The sequence below is a fragment of the Lissotriton helveticus genome, chromosome 6 (genome assembly GCF_964261635.1).
Source record: "Lissotriton helveticus chromosome 6, aLisHel1.1, whole genome shotgun sequence".
NCBI classification, from domain to species: domain Eukaryota; kingdom Metazoa; phylum Chordata; class Amphibia; order Caudata; family Salamandridae; genus Lissotriton; species Lissotriton helveticus.
The window spans coordinates 1,517,116,730-1,517,131,155 of NC_136067.1; the positions used below are offsets into that span (position 1 = coordinate 1,517,116,730).

Consider the following 14,426-nt stretch of genomic DNA (forward strand, 5'->3'; position numbering starts at 1 on the left):
TCCCCAACATTGCGCCGGGACTGCAGTACACGCACTAGTCCTCTTGCTCCACAGAGCTCGGACCGGAAAGGCCGCCCCTACGTCCAACCAATCAGAGGTACTTATTCAACCCACAGCACCTCTGCCAGTTCTACCTGGACCGGCGTTGTGGGGGTAGGATCACCGCGTTCCTTCTACGGAGTAGCCATAAGTACCTTGTCGCAGCACCTAGCAACACCAAGTGTGCTTGGGCTTCTTACACTATGGACACCCTCCGATGGCAGTGGGGGAATGTCACACTGCTTGTGAGGCGTTATTCTCCTGCCTTCCCACCCCGTATGTCCCGCAACCTAGGTGGACATAGCGGCCGGAGGGCTAGAGTTGGTGTTGACTGCTCGCATCCAGTAACACACACCATGCCCCACGAGTTGGTTATGCCACGACTTTACCTGACCCCGGTGTTCTCATTCCATGGGGGGATTTTTGAGTGCACGGATCATACCTCCGATGGTCCGGAGCGCTCATGAGTCACCCATGTGTTTGTCGTACTGCTGGTCGGGTCAAAGGGGGTGGTTTTTACCTCATTGGTGTGTCTCTCTTTTTGAAGCTTGAGCGTGATTAAGGCAACACGCAATCATGGCAGCTTTCCTGGTGGCCTGTGATCTCCGCACTGGCTCTGCGGTGCCGGTGAGAGATGTACACGGGTCCTGCTCTAAGTTGCCAGTTTTAAATACCTCACATTTGTTTGTCTCCCTAATTACTAGGACACTACTTTTGAGTGTCTACACACCGGTACTGATGGCACACAAATCATGACCCTAATGGGTGAGTTCCCTGTGGAATATTGCTCTGAATGTTTGCTCATGCTCCTATATACTAGACCATTGAAAGTGACACGGTATGCTCACGTCACGCATGCCACCAGTCACTTCATTTGATGTTACCGTAGCATGTTTTTTACCAATATCCTCATTCATCATGTTTAGTGTGATGCACCTGGTCTCAGTTCTAGTAAGAACACTATGAAAAGTATATTTTTAATGTTGTTGTTATTTCTTATTTTATTGCAGGTTGTGTTTCTATGATCTACAAGGTACCACTTTTTAGGGTGCTGTATTGGTGGTCACCCACACTCCTCTCTTCTTGGCTGACCACTACCAAAAAGTGTAGGTAGATCCTTATTGGTCCTGATGAATTGCCATCTAATAAGTTGAATAGGCAAGAAACATGTTGACCTTTATTTCCATGACAAGCGCATAGTCTCCATATCCTTGAATGTAGCTACACCCTTTGCTCCATTTTTTTAGTTAGGGTAGGGGCCACGTTCATTAAAAAAGTTTTGAGTTGGACCTCTTCCTCTATTTTAGCCCACTTACTTACACTCACTCTCCACCTTCACTACGTTTTGGCCCTCACTCGCACCTCACCCACCGGCAAAAGGAAAAAAGATCTCCGCCAAGAAGGCCCCATCGTGGGTGCCGAGCTGGTTTTGCACCACCGACCCGATAAGGAGCAGACCCGATGATGAAGCAAGACACCTAGCTGGCTGGGTGTGTGAGGGTCTTTTTCTGAAAGGAGAGGTTTCCTCTCCGCACTCTGATGTATTCATAGGATTTATGATGTCCACACATAGAACCCTGTAAATCCTGCATTTTTATGATAGGAACTGCATACTTCTATTGCATAGCTTGTTTAAAGGACGTGTATGCTGGACCTGGATAAATAACAGTCCGTCTTGTCCCTTACTTTGTTCCTACCTACTGCTTCCATTGCCAATCAGACCATGCCCAAGGCTTTTTTTTTCTTCTACAAATGAAGTTTGGTAATTTCATTGCATATCCTCTTTTGCTTTCACAGTCGAAGATGCTCTTTCCATGTTTTCATTGCGTGGTAAGCCAATGCGTACCTTTTCATGAAGGGAGGGGGGGCTTTTAATCACTAGCTCTTCTTCTGTATGCTTGGGAGCTTATTTGTTTACGCTGTTACACATGTTGGTTTAATACATTCCTCTCCCATCCACCCAAACGTTGGTTAGATTAAAATCAAGATTATCTTTTTTCTTCTGCTAATCTCTTCCGATTCCTTTGTAAATTATAATTGCACTGTGGTCACTTTCTGCTGGAAAGAGACATGAATTGTTACCTTCTTGTATAAATTTCCAGTAAGCCTAAGGGCTCATCGATGGCTTCCATTATTACATGTTTGCACCATTTGCACTCTTTGTTGCATCCAGTTAGCACATCAAATACCGTTTGCTTTGATACCCAGCTACCACACAGATTTTTTCATTTTTTAAGTTTATTTAACCGCTGGAATTAAAGGCAGCTGTCATTGTAGGCAACATTTTATTTCCAGGGCTATAGCTCTTCAGACAAAGCCAGGATTCTGCCATGCTGCACGGTAGGAGGGTTGGGGGGTCAGGGGTGATTGGTGAGGGAGTAGTTCAGCCCCGAAAGGACAATGTAGCATTTAGATTGGTTTCATGTCAATGTTTCTAAGCAGGAACAGGGGTCCTTCCCACCCCTGTGTAAAGAAATGCGTGTTCTTCTATTTCTACTATCTTTGCTCTAGACCTAGTTGAAAGGTTTGTCTACAGTTTTGCAAAAATGGAAAACAAATAACGTGTGGCGTTTCTCTGACTCCCATGTAAAACAAACCCCATACCATTTTTACCTTTCTTCCTCATTTGTATTTTTCCAATAACTGTACCAATACATGCTTTTGTGACAGTGATCTAGCAGGGAGTACCAGTAGTGGGAAGGAGATATGATTTTCTCGGTTTGTGTTTTCATATGGTTTTATCAATTAAGACTGGAACCTGGCTATCCAGTTTTGTATTGCACTGAAATGTAGCCTTTTGTGCACTTTGAAGCATCGTACACATACTGTCCACATCCACGCACAACTCAAAACACTTGCTTTCTTTTTGCAAATGCAGTCAGAAATACACATCTCCTCTAGTCACTCTATGGGGGGGTGTGTGTCCTATCTCTCTCTCTCACACACACATGTATTATTTATAATGTGGTCCTGCAGTTGTAAACATTTGCTTCAAAGGGTCTTGATGGTTGCGAAGAAGCAAAAGAGAAATGTGATTAGAAGTAAAATAAAAGGAATCCAGATTGGGATTCATAATATGTGAGAAAGCAGTGTAAAGATTTCAACCACCCCATTACCATAGGTAAAATCTTAAGACTCTCCGGAGTAGAGTGTAAGAAGACTAGAGTTCTTTGGCCTATGTGTCTGGTGATCCTGGCTTGAGGGCCTGTGCCATGGAAGACTTTGTGGGTGAAGCATAGGGATTTAAATTTGGTACATGCCTCTATGGGAAGTCAATATACCCCTTTCATTGCTGCGCTGGTGTTATGATTTACTTGTAGAATGAAAATGATGGTTGCTGTTTGGTTTGGATGGTAAAATAATGATGAAGAGAAGTGACATATTGTTTTCTTGTGAGTTTCAGGTGTAAAGGCAGAAATGGTTGGGAGAAGATGGGGATACTATGAATTAACGGCTACAGAAGTTGGTTCTTGCATGATTTAAGCAGCTACATTATATGAGTATTGAAAGGATGGTTGTCGTCAAACTTGCCTCCCTAATTTCCCGCAGACAAGACTGGAGGACAAAAGCCAAAACAGTCAACCTTAGGAATGACAAATTGGCTTCCTAAAGAAAGATTAAAAAGTCGAAAAAGACAAGTCATTTAAATTAGACTAGCTAAAAGCATCACCCATATTTTGTTATGTTTGTTTAGTCTCCATTAGAGACCACTTGAAATATTTCCTATTTAAAACTTAACGTAGTTAAACCAGAGTCACTGGCCAATATGGTCAACTGTGTGACGTCTCACCTCACATTACAAATCAACATTTTCATCTCCATCCCTGCTCTTTCACATTGTCTTTGCTGTCATTCTGTTGATCTAACAAGGCATTCTATGTTAACCGCAGCACCCCATCGAATTAAACTCCATATTAATCCCCAATTACAAAGGGAACATCTTACTCTCCATTTCCCTCTGATAATAGAAAGTTAGGTCCAGTTACATTGACAACCAATACTATCAACCGTATCAACTCGTTCCTTTTCCACTTAACATCCATTAATAAGACCTGAGTCAATCCAAAATACTCTGCTATACTTACTACTACCCATTTCAAGCACATTAACTTATCCATATTTTTGAGTAGTTTTCAGAGGTTTTGGATGTGTTGGCCACCTCTATAGTAGTAGGGCTCTCACATCCATTCTGGCATACCACAGGATCACCCCACACTAAGAAAGAAGAAGGAATAACTACCGTCATGGCCCACTTTAAATGTTTTAAAACTATACCACCATCAAAGTACCACTGGCTATTTTGTATGATCATTTGTACTATTCTGGAAACTCACTTTTTTTTTTTTTTATTTAAATCTTTTTTATTTAACCAACATCGGCATAATAGCATACAACAATTATCTTAATAGTAGTATATGCATGACAATTGGCCGGAACATCGTTACACAGTACACTTACAGTAAGGACCATTCAAGGAGGAATCAAATCGTCATGTTCAATACTTTGTGGGGGAGCGCAAATGTCTCCACGATAGGAGTTCGACGGATACCATATGCGGGACCATTTTTTGGGACACCCTCGAGCAGTATACACCTTCTTTTCTCTAAACATACACCAGTCCACACTAGACTCCCATGCCTCCAGAATAGGGGGAGTAGCTGCCCCCCAGACCTGAGCAATGTTTAGTTAGGCGAGCATGAAGCCCAGAGTGGCCCATTGCGTTTGATAGGTAGTGAGGTCGGTCGGTTCCCATATATTTAATAAGCATCTGCGTGCTTCAGGATAAACGTCGACGGCCAGGACAGCCCTCATCACTGCGTGTATTTCTCTTCAATACGTTTGAGTGAGTGTGCATTCCCATATAGTGTGCAAAAAGGCACCAATCTGGCCACAACGTCTGCGTCAGTCACCTGATTCCGCTCTCCCCATCTGTACTAGTCGGGGGCCGGTTATATATATCCTATGCAGGAACTAGACGTAACCGGGCTGGATTGGCCACCACCTGAGGAGATGATTTCACCTCCTGCCACTCCTTGTCAACCATTTCTATGCCATCTGCCACCCACTTTTGTCTTAATGCTGAAAGGAGATCTTCCATGTTATGTATTAATTTACTATAAATCAATTAAATGGTTTTATCTGGAATGTAGCCATCCAGAATTCTGTCTTCTAGCGGGGACGATTCAGGAATGGAAGTGCTCCTTGGGACAAGGGAGTGCAGTGCGTGGCTTACCTGTCTGTAGCGGAAAAACTCTATCAGCTAACTCATGATGGCTCTGGAGGGTGGCAAAGGGCCTCACCCCTCCCTTATCCCAGATATCTTTAATTTGCGAGATGCCAATCCAGTCCCTATTATCAAACCCCTTTGATGTCCACAGGTCACCCAGTTGTGGGTTTGCTCAGGGCTATGCGTGGCGATCGGTTCCACAGTAGGTCTCTCTGGAGGTGTTCAATTTCTTTAAAAATATTTCAATGGGACAAGGTCGAGCGAATTTTGCAGGGCATAAAGAAAACTGGGAAGGGACATCATTTTAAAAAGAGCTGCCTTGCCCAGGAGGGAAAGGGGAAGAGACTTCCAGCTGGCTATATCTCGCCTTAAGCGAAGCATCGGTGGAAGGAGATTGTTTTCATAGCGAAGGGCAGGGTCTAAGGACAGAAAGATTCCTAAATACTTACATTCCGCGACACTGACCTGAATTGGACAGTTGCGGAGCAAGACGGGTCGGTCACCCTGAAGAACATATAGGTGGGATTTGGTCCAATTAATTCTAAAACCAGAGTATCGACCAAACACTGGCAATATATCCAAGACAGCAATTAAGGACTTTTTTGGGGTCTGTTCAGTACAGTAAAATGTCATCCACATAGAGCGAAATGCGGTCCTTCCATTCGGGTGACCACCACATACCTCGAATAACTAGATCTCGGCGAATCCATGCAGGGTTCCAACGCTAAAGTGAACAGGAGGGGGGAGAGCGGACATCCCTGACAGGTGCCCCGGCTCCATAAAAAAGTGTCCGATTTTTTTATTATTTACCACGACTTGTGCCATTGGCTTCGAATATAGGAGTCTAACCCATCGGATAAATTCCTGGCCGAACCCCAGCTTCTGTAAGACTGCTATGAGTTAAGGCCATTCGATAGTGTAGAATGCCATGGTGGCATCCAGGGAAACAAGGACAGCTGGTTTAGCGCCGTGTTTCGGTGTGGTATAAAACCGGACTGATCTGGGTGTACCAGGTCTGAGATGATTTTAATTAGACGATTAGCTAGGACCTTAGCATGGATTTTTGGCTCCGCATTAAGGAGGGAGATCGGCCTGTAAGAGGCGCAATCAGTTTTGAGTTTGCCTTCCTTATGTATGGTTGATATGGTGGCTATGTGCTGGTCCATTGGCAGTTCACCTTTCACTCCGCTTTCTACGAACATATCTTTAAGATAAGGAGACAATTTATCGGGGCTAAGTTTATATAGTGTGTGGCGCCGCTGCCAGGGCGACTGAAGTTGGAATCTGGGGATCACAGTTCGATCCCCGGCTCCGGCGGCAGGTTAGCCCAGCACCATGTGACTCTGGGCAATAGCTTGCTTAATCTTCCCGACGGCCCCCAGCGCCTAGAGACCCTTACGGGTGATTGTGCGCTTTACAAATGTGGATTATTATTATTATTATTATTATTATTATTATTATTATTAGTTCAATTGGGATCCGTTAGGGCCAAGAGCTTTACCCGAATTCAGCGATCTAATCTTCTGTGCTATTTCGTCTGCCATCAGACTGTCTAATAGTTGCTTGTCCTCTAAGGAGAGAGTGGGGAGCGTAATGTCTGTTAACAATTCAGTAGATTTGTCCTCGGTGTAGGATGCCACTGCAGTGTACACTAGGTCAAAGTGTCTGGCAAAGTGATTCACTATTTCTTGGGGTTCAGTTATGGTAACATTATGATCGTCATGGAGAACTGGAACCAGTCTTTTTCCCCACTCACGTCTATCAAGCCAAGCTATCAATTTCCCCGCCTTGTCCCCCAGGTCATAGATCCTACCAAGTTTCTCTCTACCCAGGGTTTTAGCTTTCTCTGTCACTAGTGCCCTGTATTCTTCCTGCTTAAGGCGTAACAGGTGGAGCAAGGCAGGTGCCGTCATCGTTTCCACCTCTCTCCCTAGTTGGTAGATCTCATCCTCTATAGTAGACACCTCCTTTCATTGCTCCTTCTTCTGTCCCGATATAAGGGACAGAGCTTCCCCCCCTAATCACTGTTTTGAATGCTTCCCCGAATGTCTGGGAGGAGTCCACCGTGCCTGAGTTTTCGTCGAAATAAGTGTATATTTTCTTAGCGAGGTCTGTACGAAATTTTGGGGTTACGTAGATACCTGGGATTAATTGGGACCACCCTGCCCACCCTAACCTGATCAAGGAGTATATGTACCCATATCGGCGAATGATCGGATATACCCCTAGCTAGGTGCCTGATTTCATGAATGTGCGAGATCTGGGGGCTAGGAACCAGAATGTAATCTAGTCTGGAGAGGCTGCCGTGAGCCCCTTAATGGAAAGTGTTATATACTTTCAGGGTTGTATGTGCTCCAACCGTCCACTAAGCACATGGTCCCAGCTCACGCGGTGGGTGGCGATCTAGTGTGCTCGAACCCACCGAATTAAAATCACCCCTCAATAGCAACATTCCTTCAGGTAGTGAAAGGAGAGTGGTGCGAAGGTCCTGGAATGTGGTAGTTTGGAGGCCAGGTGGGACATAGACAGACACTAGTGTGATAGTTCGCCCCTCCCAGGACCCAGTGATACCCACATAACGGCCCCTGCCATCTACCCAAGTAGAATCCACACTAAGGGGGAAGGTGTTTTTCAGCATTATACCCACTCCTCTTGAACTTATAGTGAACCCGGCATGTGCCACTAGCTTATATCCCAATCGGCACATAGCTTTACATGAACTACCAATCAATTGCGTCTCCTGAAGCAGAACGATGTCTGGGGCTTGTTTTTTGATATATTGAATGACTATACTTTGTTTGATCTTGTCCCCAAGCCCGTTAACATTCCAGCTCAGGATTTTGGCAGTCTTATCCTACTTCGTATGCTTCCGGACAGACCCTGTTTGTGTGCTACTTGCTTGCAATACTCCTTCCTTGCGGGCACTGGGGTTCCACAAGCAGGATGAGGTCACCCAGATATTAATGCCCTGGGGGGGAGTTCCCTGCTATGCCATGCAGTTGCAGTTGCCGAGACTGTAACCAGGAGGAAGGCACAAGTTTACCCAAACTAGAGTGTCCCGCTCTCTGTGCTGGTGTCAGTGCGTGGTCCCGTACCCCTATTATCTGCCAGAGGGGAGGGGGGCTCCCACCTGTATGATGTAGCAATAAGGTCCTCCCTGGACCGCACCCATTGCAGGCCGGGACGCAGCTCATGCGGTTGCCACACTCCGTGCCCACCCCCAGGAAGACGGGGCACAATCCATAGTCAGCGGGATCAAAAATGAAAACACAACAATCCCGGCCAAAGTGCGTCACCACAGACGAAGGAGGGCAAGATGACACGATCCAAACCTCCGCTGGGCTGCTTCGCCGCACGCTGGTGAGAAGCGCGCATCGCGTAGACAGCACCGTTATTGGCAGCCCCTCCTCGATGGGAGTTCTTCCCCGGGTCCTTCCCGGCCACAGGTTGCGGCGGAGACCCGGTCCAAATGGCAGGGTCAGCTGGCTGTTTCCGGTGGATTTGTGTCCTAGACCTCCCGCCGTCACGAGAGGTCCTAGTGTTGTTGTGTTACTTCCCAGCCGAATGTAGCACTGTGGGCCCCGGCCTCGGATCCGGAGGAAGGCCTTACTGCGACGGTCCTCGTATCGGCGCCCCCAGACTCCAGGCGCGGGCCGAGATGGGCGGAATGGGCTCGGCAGATGTTCCGATGCATGGAACCACCGCTAGATGATCGGATGGTGCCGCCGGATAGACGTTCAAGGAGAGTTAGGTGGCGGAGCTCTGTTCTACGCGGCCATCATGTATCGCCGCTTGGCCACGCCCCATGGTCTCTGACGCACCTTTCTTTGCCTATTTTGTGAAGAACATCTGTCCACAGAGACGCAAGACCTAAGTTATTTCTGTCTTTCTGAAACACATATCAATTATTTTCCCTTTGACTGCCACTTTTGATCTTTCCTTGTCTTAAAAGACATGCCCGAATGCATTTGACCCTGTTTTACACCCACCACTGAGAACCCCAGTTACTCATCAGAGGCAGTCTGATTCTTTTTTGCAGTTTTTGACAAAATTTGTATTGCTTGCCACTGCTTCTTCCAACTCTGCAATGAACACTGCCTTCTTTGCCCCTACCTTTGGTTCTCGTACTGAGACCGGAGTAACTTTTCCTAGCAGCCACTCCATGTAGATGCAAATGCCTAAACTTCTAAATAAATTGGAAAAAAACTATGAGCAGACTTTCGTGCCTTAACATTGCCCTTTGCCCACATTGGTATAGCCACCCTTAACTGTGCCTCTTCCCCCCCTGCTGTTCCGCCCAACCCCATATAAAAACTACCTCCTTGCCCCAAGTTGAGACTGTCTGCCAAAAATAGAGCTCTATTCAAACCTCTCTCTTCTCTTCAAAAATGTTCATGCCACCTGTTCCTGTACCTATTTCAAACCCTTGCAGCTACATCCCTGCATGCGTCCAATTATAAACTCCTTACAGCCTCCATATGCAAAATCCAAGTTCTGTTTCTCAGCTGCTGATACCATTCCAGCAAAGTTCCTTGTGAGCTTCAATTGTAGGTATTACCTCACTCCACTTGCTCAAGAGGGCCCTACACCACCTCCTCAGAAATAAACTGCAAAACGGCTGACAACCGCTTCCAGTCTCCCAACTCTCCCTCTCATCTATTTCCTAAAAATGTGCCTAATTTATGGTATGCAGTATGTAGAATTAATAGGTGTACTGTCTTGTCTTTGACTTAACCCACAATCTGCTGTACCATCAAAGTTGGTGCTAAATATGTTTGCTGAACACTTTCTATACCATGACTAGGGCCACTGGAACAGTGCGGAAGAACAAATTATGCCGCTGGGTTGACTTAATTATACAGTAAGAAAATGCAAATTTTGCAGCGTAACACAGCACATTTTATGGCAGTATTACTTCAGTATTGTCAATTTTACAATGTTAGCACTGTGTGGGCCAGTGTTTCTCCCCATTTGTGTCAAATCAACACCTAAATGCAGCAATCAGCAAAATAAAGGTGATCTCTCACTGCATGTCAAAGCGTCTGCGACTGAACGTCAAAATATGTGGCAGTGATTTTAGTAACTTTTAATCAGTTTGAACTAGAAACTAAAATATTGTTTTGTTAAGTCTGCAAATTATTCAGAAGCTAAAGGATGGTGTAGCAATGCAGCAAATCCATAATTATGCAGAAAACACAGCAGCTGCAGAATCGCTTAATTGCTGTGGTCCTGTCCATGACTTGCTGTGCACAACACTTCTTGAAGAAACAGTGATTTTGCTTTTAATAAAGGCAACTGGTAAAGTATGTAGAAACCCCTGTCTTACGAAGATCCACCAAATTTGATTCAAGCATAGATGTGTACCTGTTTGTCCTCAAGTGAGTGCAGCTCATAATTATGCTATCTCCGAGCCAGGATGAGGAGTTTAGAAGATGGAGATGGCTCCACCAATGTTAGTTTCATGAGGTTACGGGGACATTGTAATGAGCAGGTAGTGATCTGGAGATATCAAGCAAGCACGGAATAACAGTTCTGAAATGGCACAACTAAAACCTAGATTTATCATTTTACAAGCACTGTTTAGATTGGACCTATCCATTGTGTAAAATATCCAACAAGTAAAATCAATTTACTAATTTGATATGACCACAATTAATTCATTAAAATTTCAAATATTCTTTAAGTTGCTGAGCAAAAATTTTCAAAGATAGATCTTTGAATTAGATCAAGCATGTAAAGTACTTATCTTAATTGGCCCTTTCAAAGTACTTTCTCTCTGGAATGTAATAGCCTGCAGAAAGAATCCGAAGGGGTGCGTAGGAATTTTTCTAGTACTTTAAATCATTCCTCCAATTCTAGGACACTTGCATCAAGTCTTGCTGCTGTGACAGAGCTCCTATCAGACAGCACAAGGGGTCCTTTAAAAGAAGTTCTCTGATTCCAGGAAGACTTGCCCAAGAAACATTTGACTGGAACATGTGTGTGGAAAACATCTCCATGGATCAAGAACATCCAGGAGCCAAAGGATCTCCACAGTCCATTTAGCCAGAAGAACCCTGTCCCAACTCTATAGTGACTGGTGTTTATGGGTTTTAAGTTGCTGTTGGAAATTAATAATAGGTCCTGTTCAGGACTTTTGGCACTTCTTCCTGGACCACAGGATTTTAATCCAGGCAGATGGCCTATTGGAATTCATGATACCTATATGGTCCCAGTTATTGGACGCTGGATTTGGTGGTGTTGGAAGCAATTGTGAACAAACTCTGTCCATGCCACAGGACCCATTTATGTTGAAGCTGAACTCCCAGTTGCTGATGTTGTGCAGATGCAAAGGTAGAGGCTGATGAGAATTTAGAGGTGAATCTTTAAGGCTCACAAGCATGGTTCCCAATTCTTCTAGAAATTTCTTGGGATTCTCCAGTCTTCTTTCCCCACTTTTGTGCACTTCTGAATGCTCATCATAGAGGGAGGCGAGAGGAAGTGTTACCTCCTGGTGATTCAGGGACTCTTGGGCCTTCTCGCTGAGAGGTCACAGTACTTTTGGAACAGTGTTTAAAGTTTATCCAGCAGTTTTGGTCTGTGGTTACCAACAAGACCCTGTTTAGCGTGGTTATCATGAAGATTAAGATGCAGTTTGTATGTTGACTGGGTTTCGAGACTTAACGAATGTCTTGATTTCTATTTTTTTTTTGTTCAAGCTTCTGATGGAAGGCAAGGCATTTAGATTGGTTGAGTCAGTTGCACATTTTATGATTTGGTGGTGCCGGCAATGGAATGCCGCTATGTTTGCCATCTTTTGTGGCGCAACAGGCTTCCTGTTCATCAGGGAACTGAATGTTTTGGTTTGTGGGTTGAAAATCGGGTGTGGGAAATCTGGGTCTTTGACCTACAAATGAGGAATTATCTGGTAATGCCCTGTCTACAAAGTTGGCAGTGTTATGTTGGATATCCCGCAACAGCGTGTCAGATGTGTGAGCTCTGGATTTAGATGGGACTGTCTTTTCTGAATTAGGTAGCGTTTAATATGTGAAAGTCCAGTACTTGTTGGTTTCTGTATCTTAGTTTTCCTAATCACCCACATTGTGTGGCTCAGTCTTTGAGGGCACATGATGCAGCCATCAGTGTAATAGGACTGCTGTCTGCCACCTAGCTGTTGATCTCAGGAGGGCTTTTTCTCTGGTGTCCTCTCCTACTTTGGCAAGATATAATTAGAAGCTGTGTTGCTCGCAGGTCTGGAGATTAAAAATGCATAATACAGTCATGATCCTTTGGTCAAGCATGACCACCTATGTGGAGTTTTACTTTGGGAAAGGGACAAAGAAAGAGAGAGGGTGTGTTCTGAAAGTTACTAGAAAGTTACTAGTTTGAGGTGGATAGATGGGGCTGACACTACAAGGAACAGGATTATAGTTTATTTTTCATTGGACTTCTGGGAAATGCAATTCATGTTTGTAAAGTTGTTCTTTTGGATGCTGTCATGAGTAACGGAAACATGCATAACCCAAGTTTGCTTTCAGAGTTGTGTCAAGCTTTAGTGTTCTTCAAAGAAGGTTTGCTTTTCGATAATTAACGTGTACTGTGTTTTATTTGCAGATTACAGTGTAGTTGGCAGTTGAAGAAAGTATTACATGGATATCATAATATAGTAAGACAGGTAAGAACTTCAGTAACTTCTTTAAGTGTTGCTAATAAGTTTTGTGTTGTCTTGCAAATGTTTAAAAGCAAAAAACACGAAATGCAAAGGATAGGGAAATGCCATTTCTGAAGCTTACAATCCACTTCCGATTCATAAGTTGTAAAATATTTAAAATCTATTGGTGGGCTTTGAATGCCTTGTAGGCATTTTATATTTTTAAATATTACATAAAAGTAGAGAAACATTTTAGTCCGAAACCAATATATAGGGCTCTTTTTTTCATTTGTTCTAATGGCAGATAGGATTGTGCCCTTCCATAATACTCTGCATCCAGTGAGTAATCTTCATTTCGTTTTATGGCTCAGAGGTGGACCTCGGAACTCCAGCTTTTCACAGGATCGGTCTCGACTTGAAAGCATCTGTAGGAAATCCACCTTTTCTGCGTTGTCACCCCAGATTCTTTGCCTTTTGCTGGACTCTGTATTTTTGCTAGCTTTAGAACTCTGCACTTTAAACCTGCTAAACTGAATGTAAAGTTCATGTACTCTCCTTTTAAACATGGTTTTATTGGCATATTCCTAATTAACATATTTAACTTGTCTGTAAGTCGCTAGTATATGAAACAATGTGTACTTGGGGCCTGTAAAGTTAAATGTCACAAGTGGACTGCAGCATCCATTGTGCACCCAATAGAGACAGAAACCCACTACACTATTAACACTCATTGACAGCTGCAAAGCTGCTGCATACTGGATTTAGAAACATCATATAGCTAGGTAGGAATAAGAGTTCTTGCAGTCTGTGGCGCCGCGGCCAGGGCGACTGACGCTGGAATCTGGGGACCACGGTTCGATCCCCGGCTCCGGCGGCAGGGTAGCCCAGCACCATGTGACTCTGGGCAATAGCTCGCTTAATCTTCCCGACGGCCCCCAGCGCCTAGAGACCCTTATGGGTGATTGTGCGCTTTACAAATGTGGACTTTACTTTTACCAATAGTTCTTGCAGTTTGAATTAGGCAAAGACCAAGCATTGGTTTACACAAAGGCTTGGTATCCAACAGGATAGTCCCACAATGAATTATCATGTCAACAAAAACAGAAAAAAACATCACAGAGCTTTTCAGAACTTTCAGTAACTGAAGTGTTGCATGGAAGGCCTTCTAGTATGTTGACTTTCCTAATCAGCAAATAGGTTCTCCGTACCATTTTGATACTCCTGGGACGTACCAGCCCAGTAAAACTTGAAACACTATTAAATAACACTCTCTTGGTTGTTCATTTCTGCAAGTGCTATCTGATATGTGCTTATTGTCCACCACAAATCAAACAGTCTCTTAAACTTGGGCACAAACAGCATGGTCAACAAAATTAAACCTTGTTCTTCAGAAAGATGATACTTTGTGTTTATCCAAATGAAAGCTTGAATGAAAGACACTTCTATGCCAAGTGGGTGGCATTTTGTTTGAATCAATTATTCCTTTGTCCTGAATCTTTAGTCATTTCTGATTTAGTGAGCAGCAACAAA

General features: G+C 44.2%; 1 protein-coding gene across 2 annotated transcripts in view; it reads left to right on the forward strand.

Annotated features, from left to right (window-relative positions):
- Nucleotides 1–14,426, forward strand: part of FANCL (FA complementation group L) — a 370,446-nt gene that overhangs the window by 71,357 nt on the left and 284,663 nt on the right. For both annotated transcript variants that reach the window (XM_078649307.1, XM_078649308.1), the window contains one exon: nt 12,860–12,920. In XM_078649307.1, the coding sequence (XP_078505433.1) occupies nt 12,860–12,920 (61 nt within the window). The remainder of the gene's footprint in view (nt 1–12,859; nt 12,921–14,426) is intronic.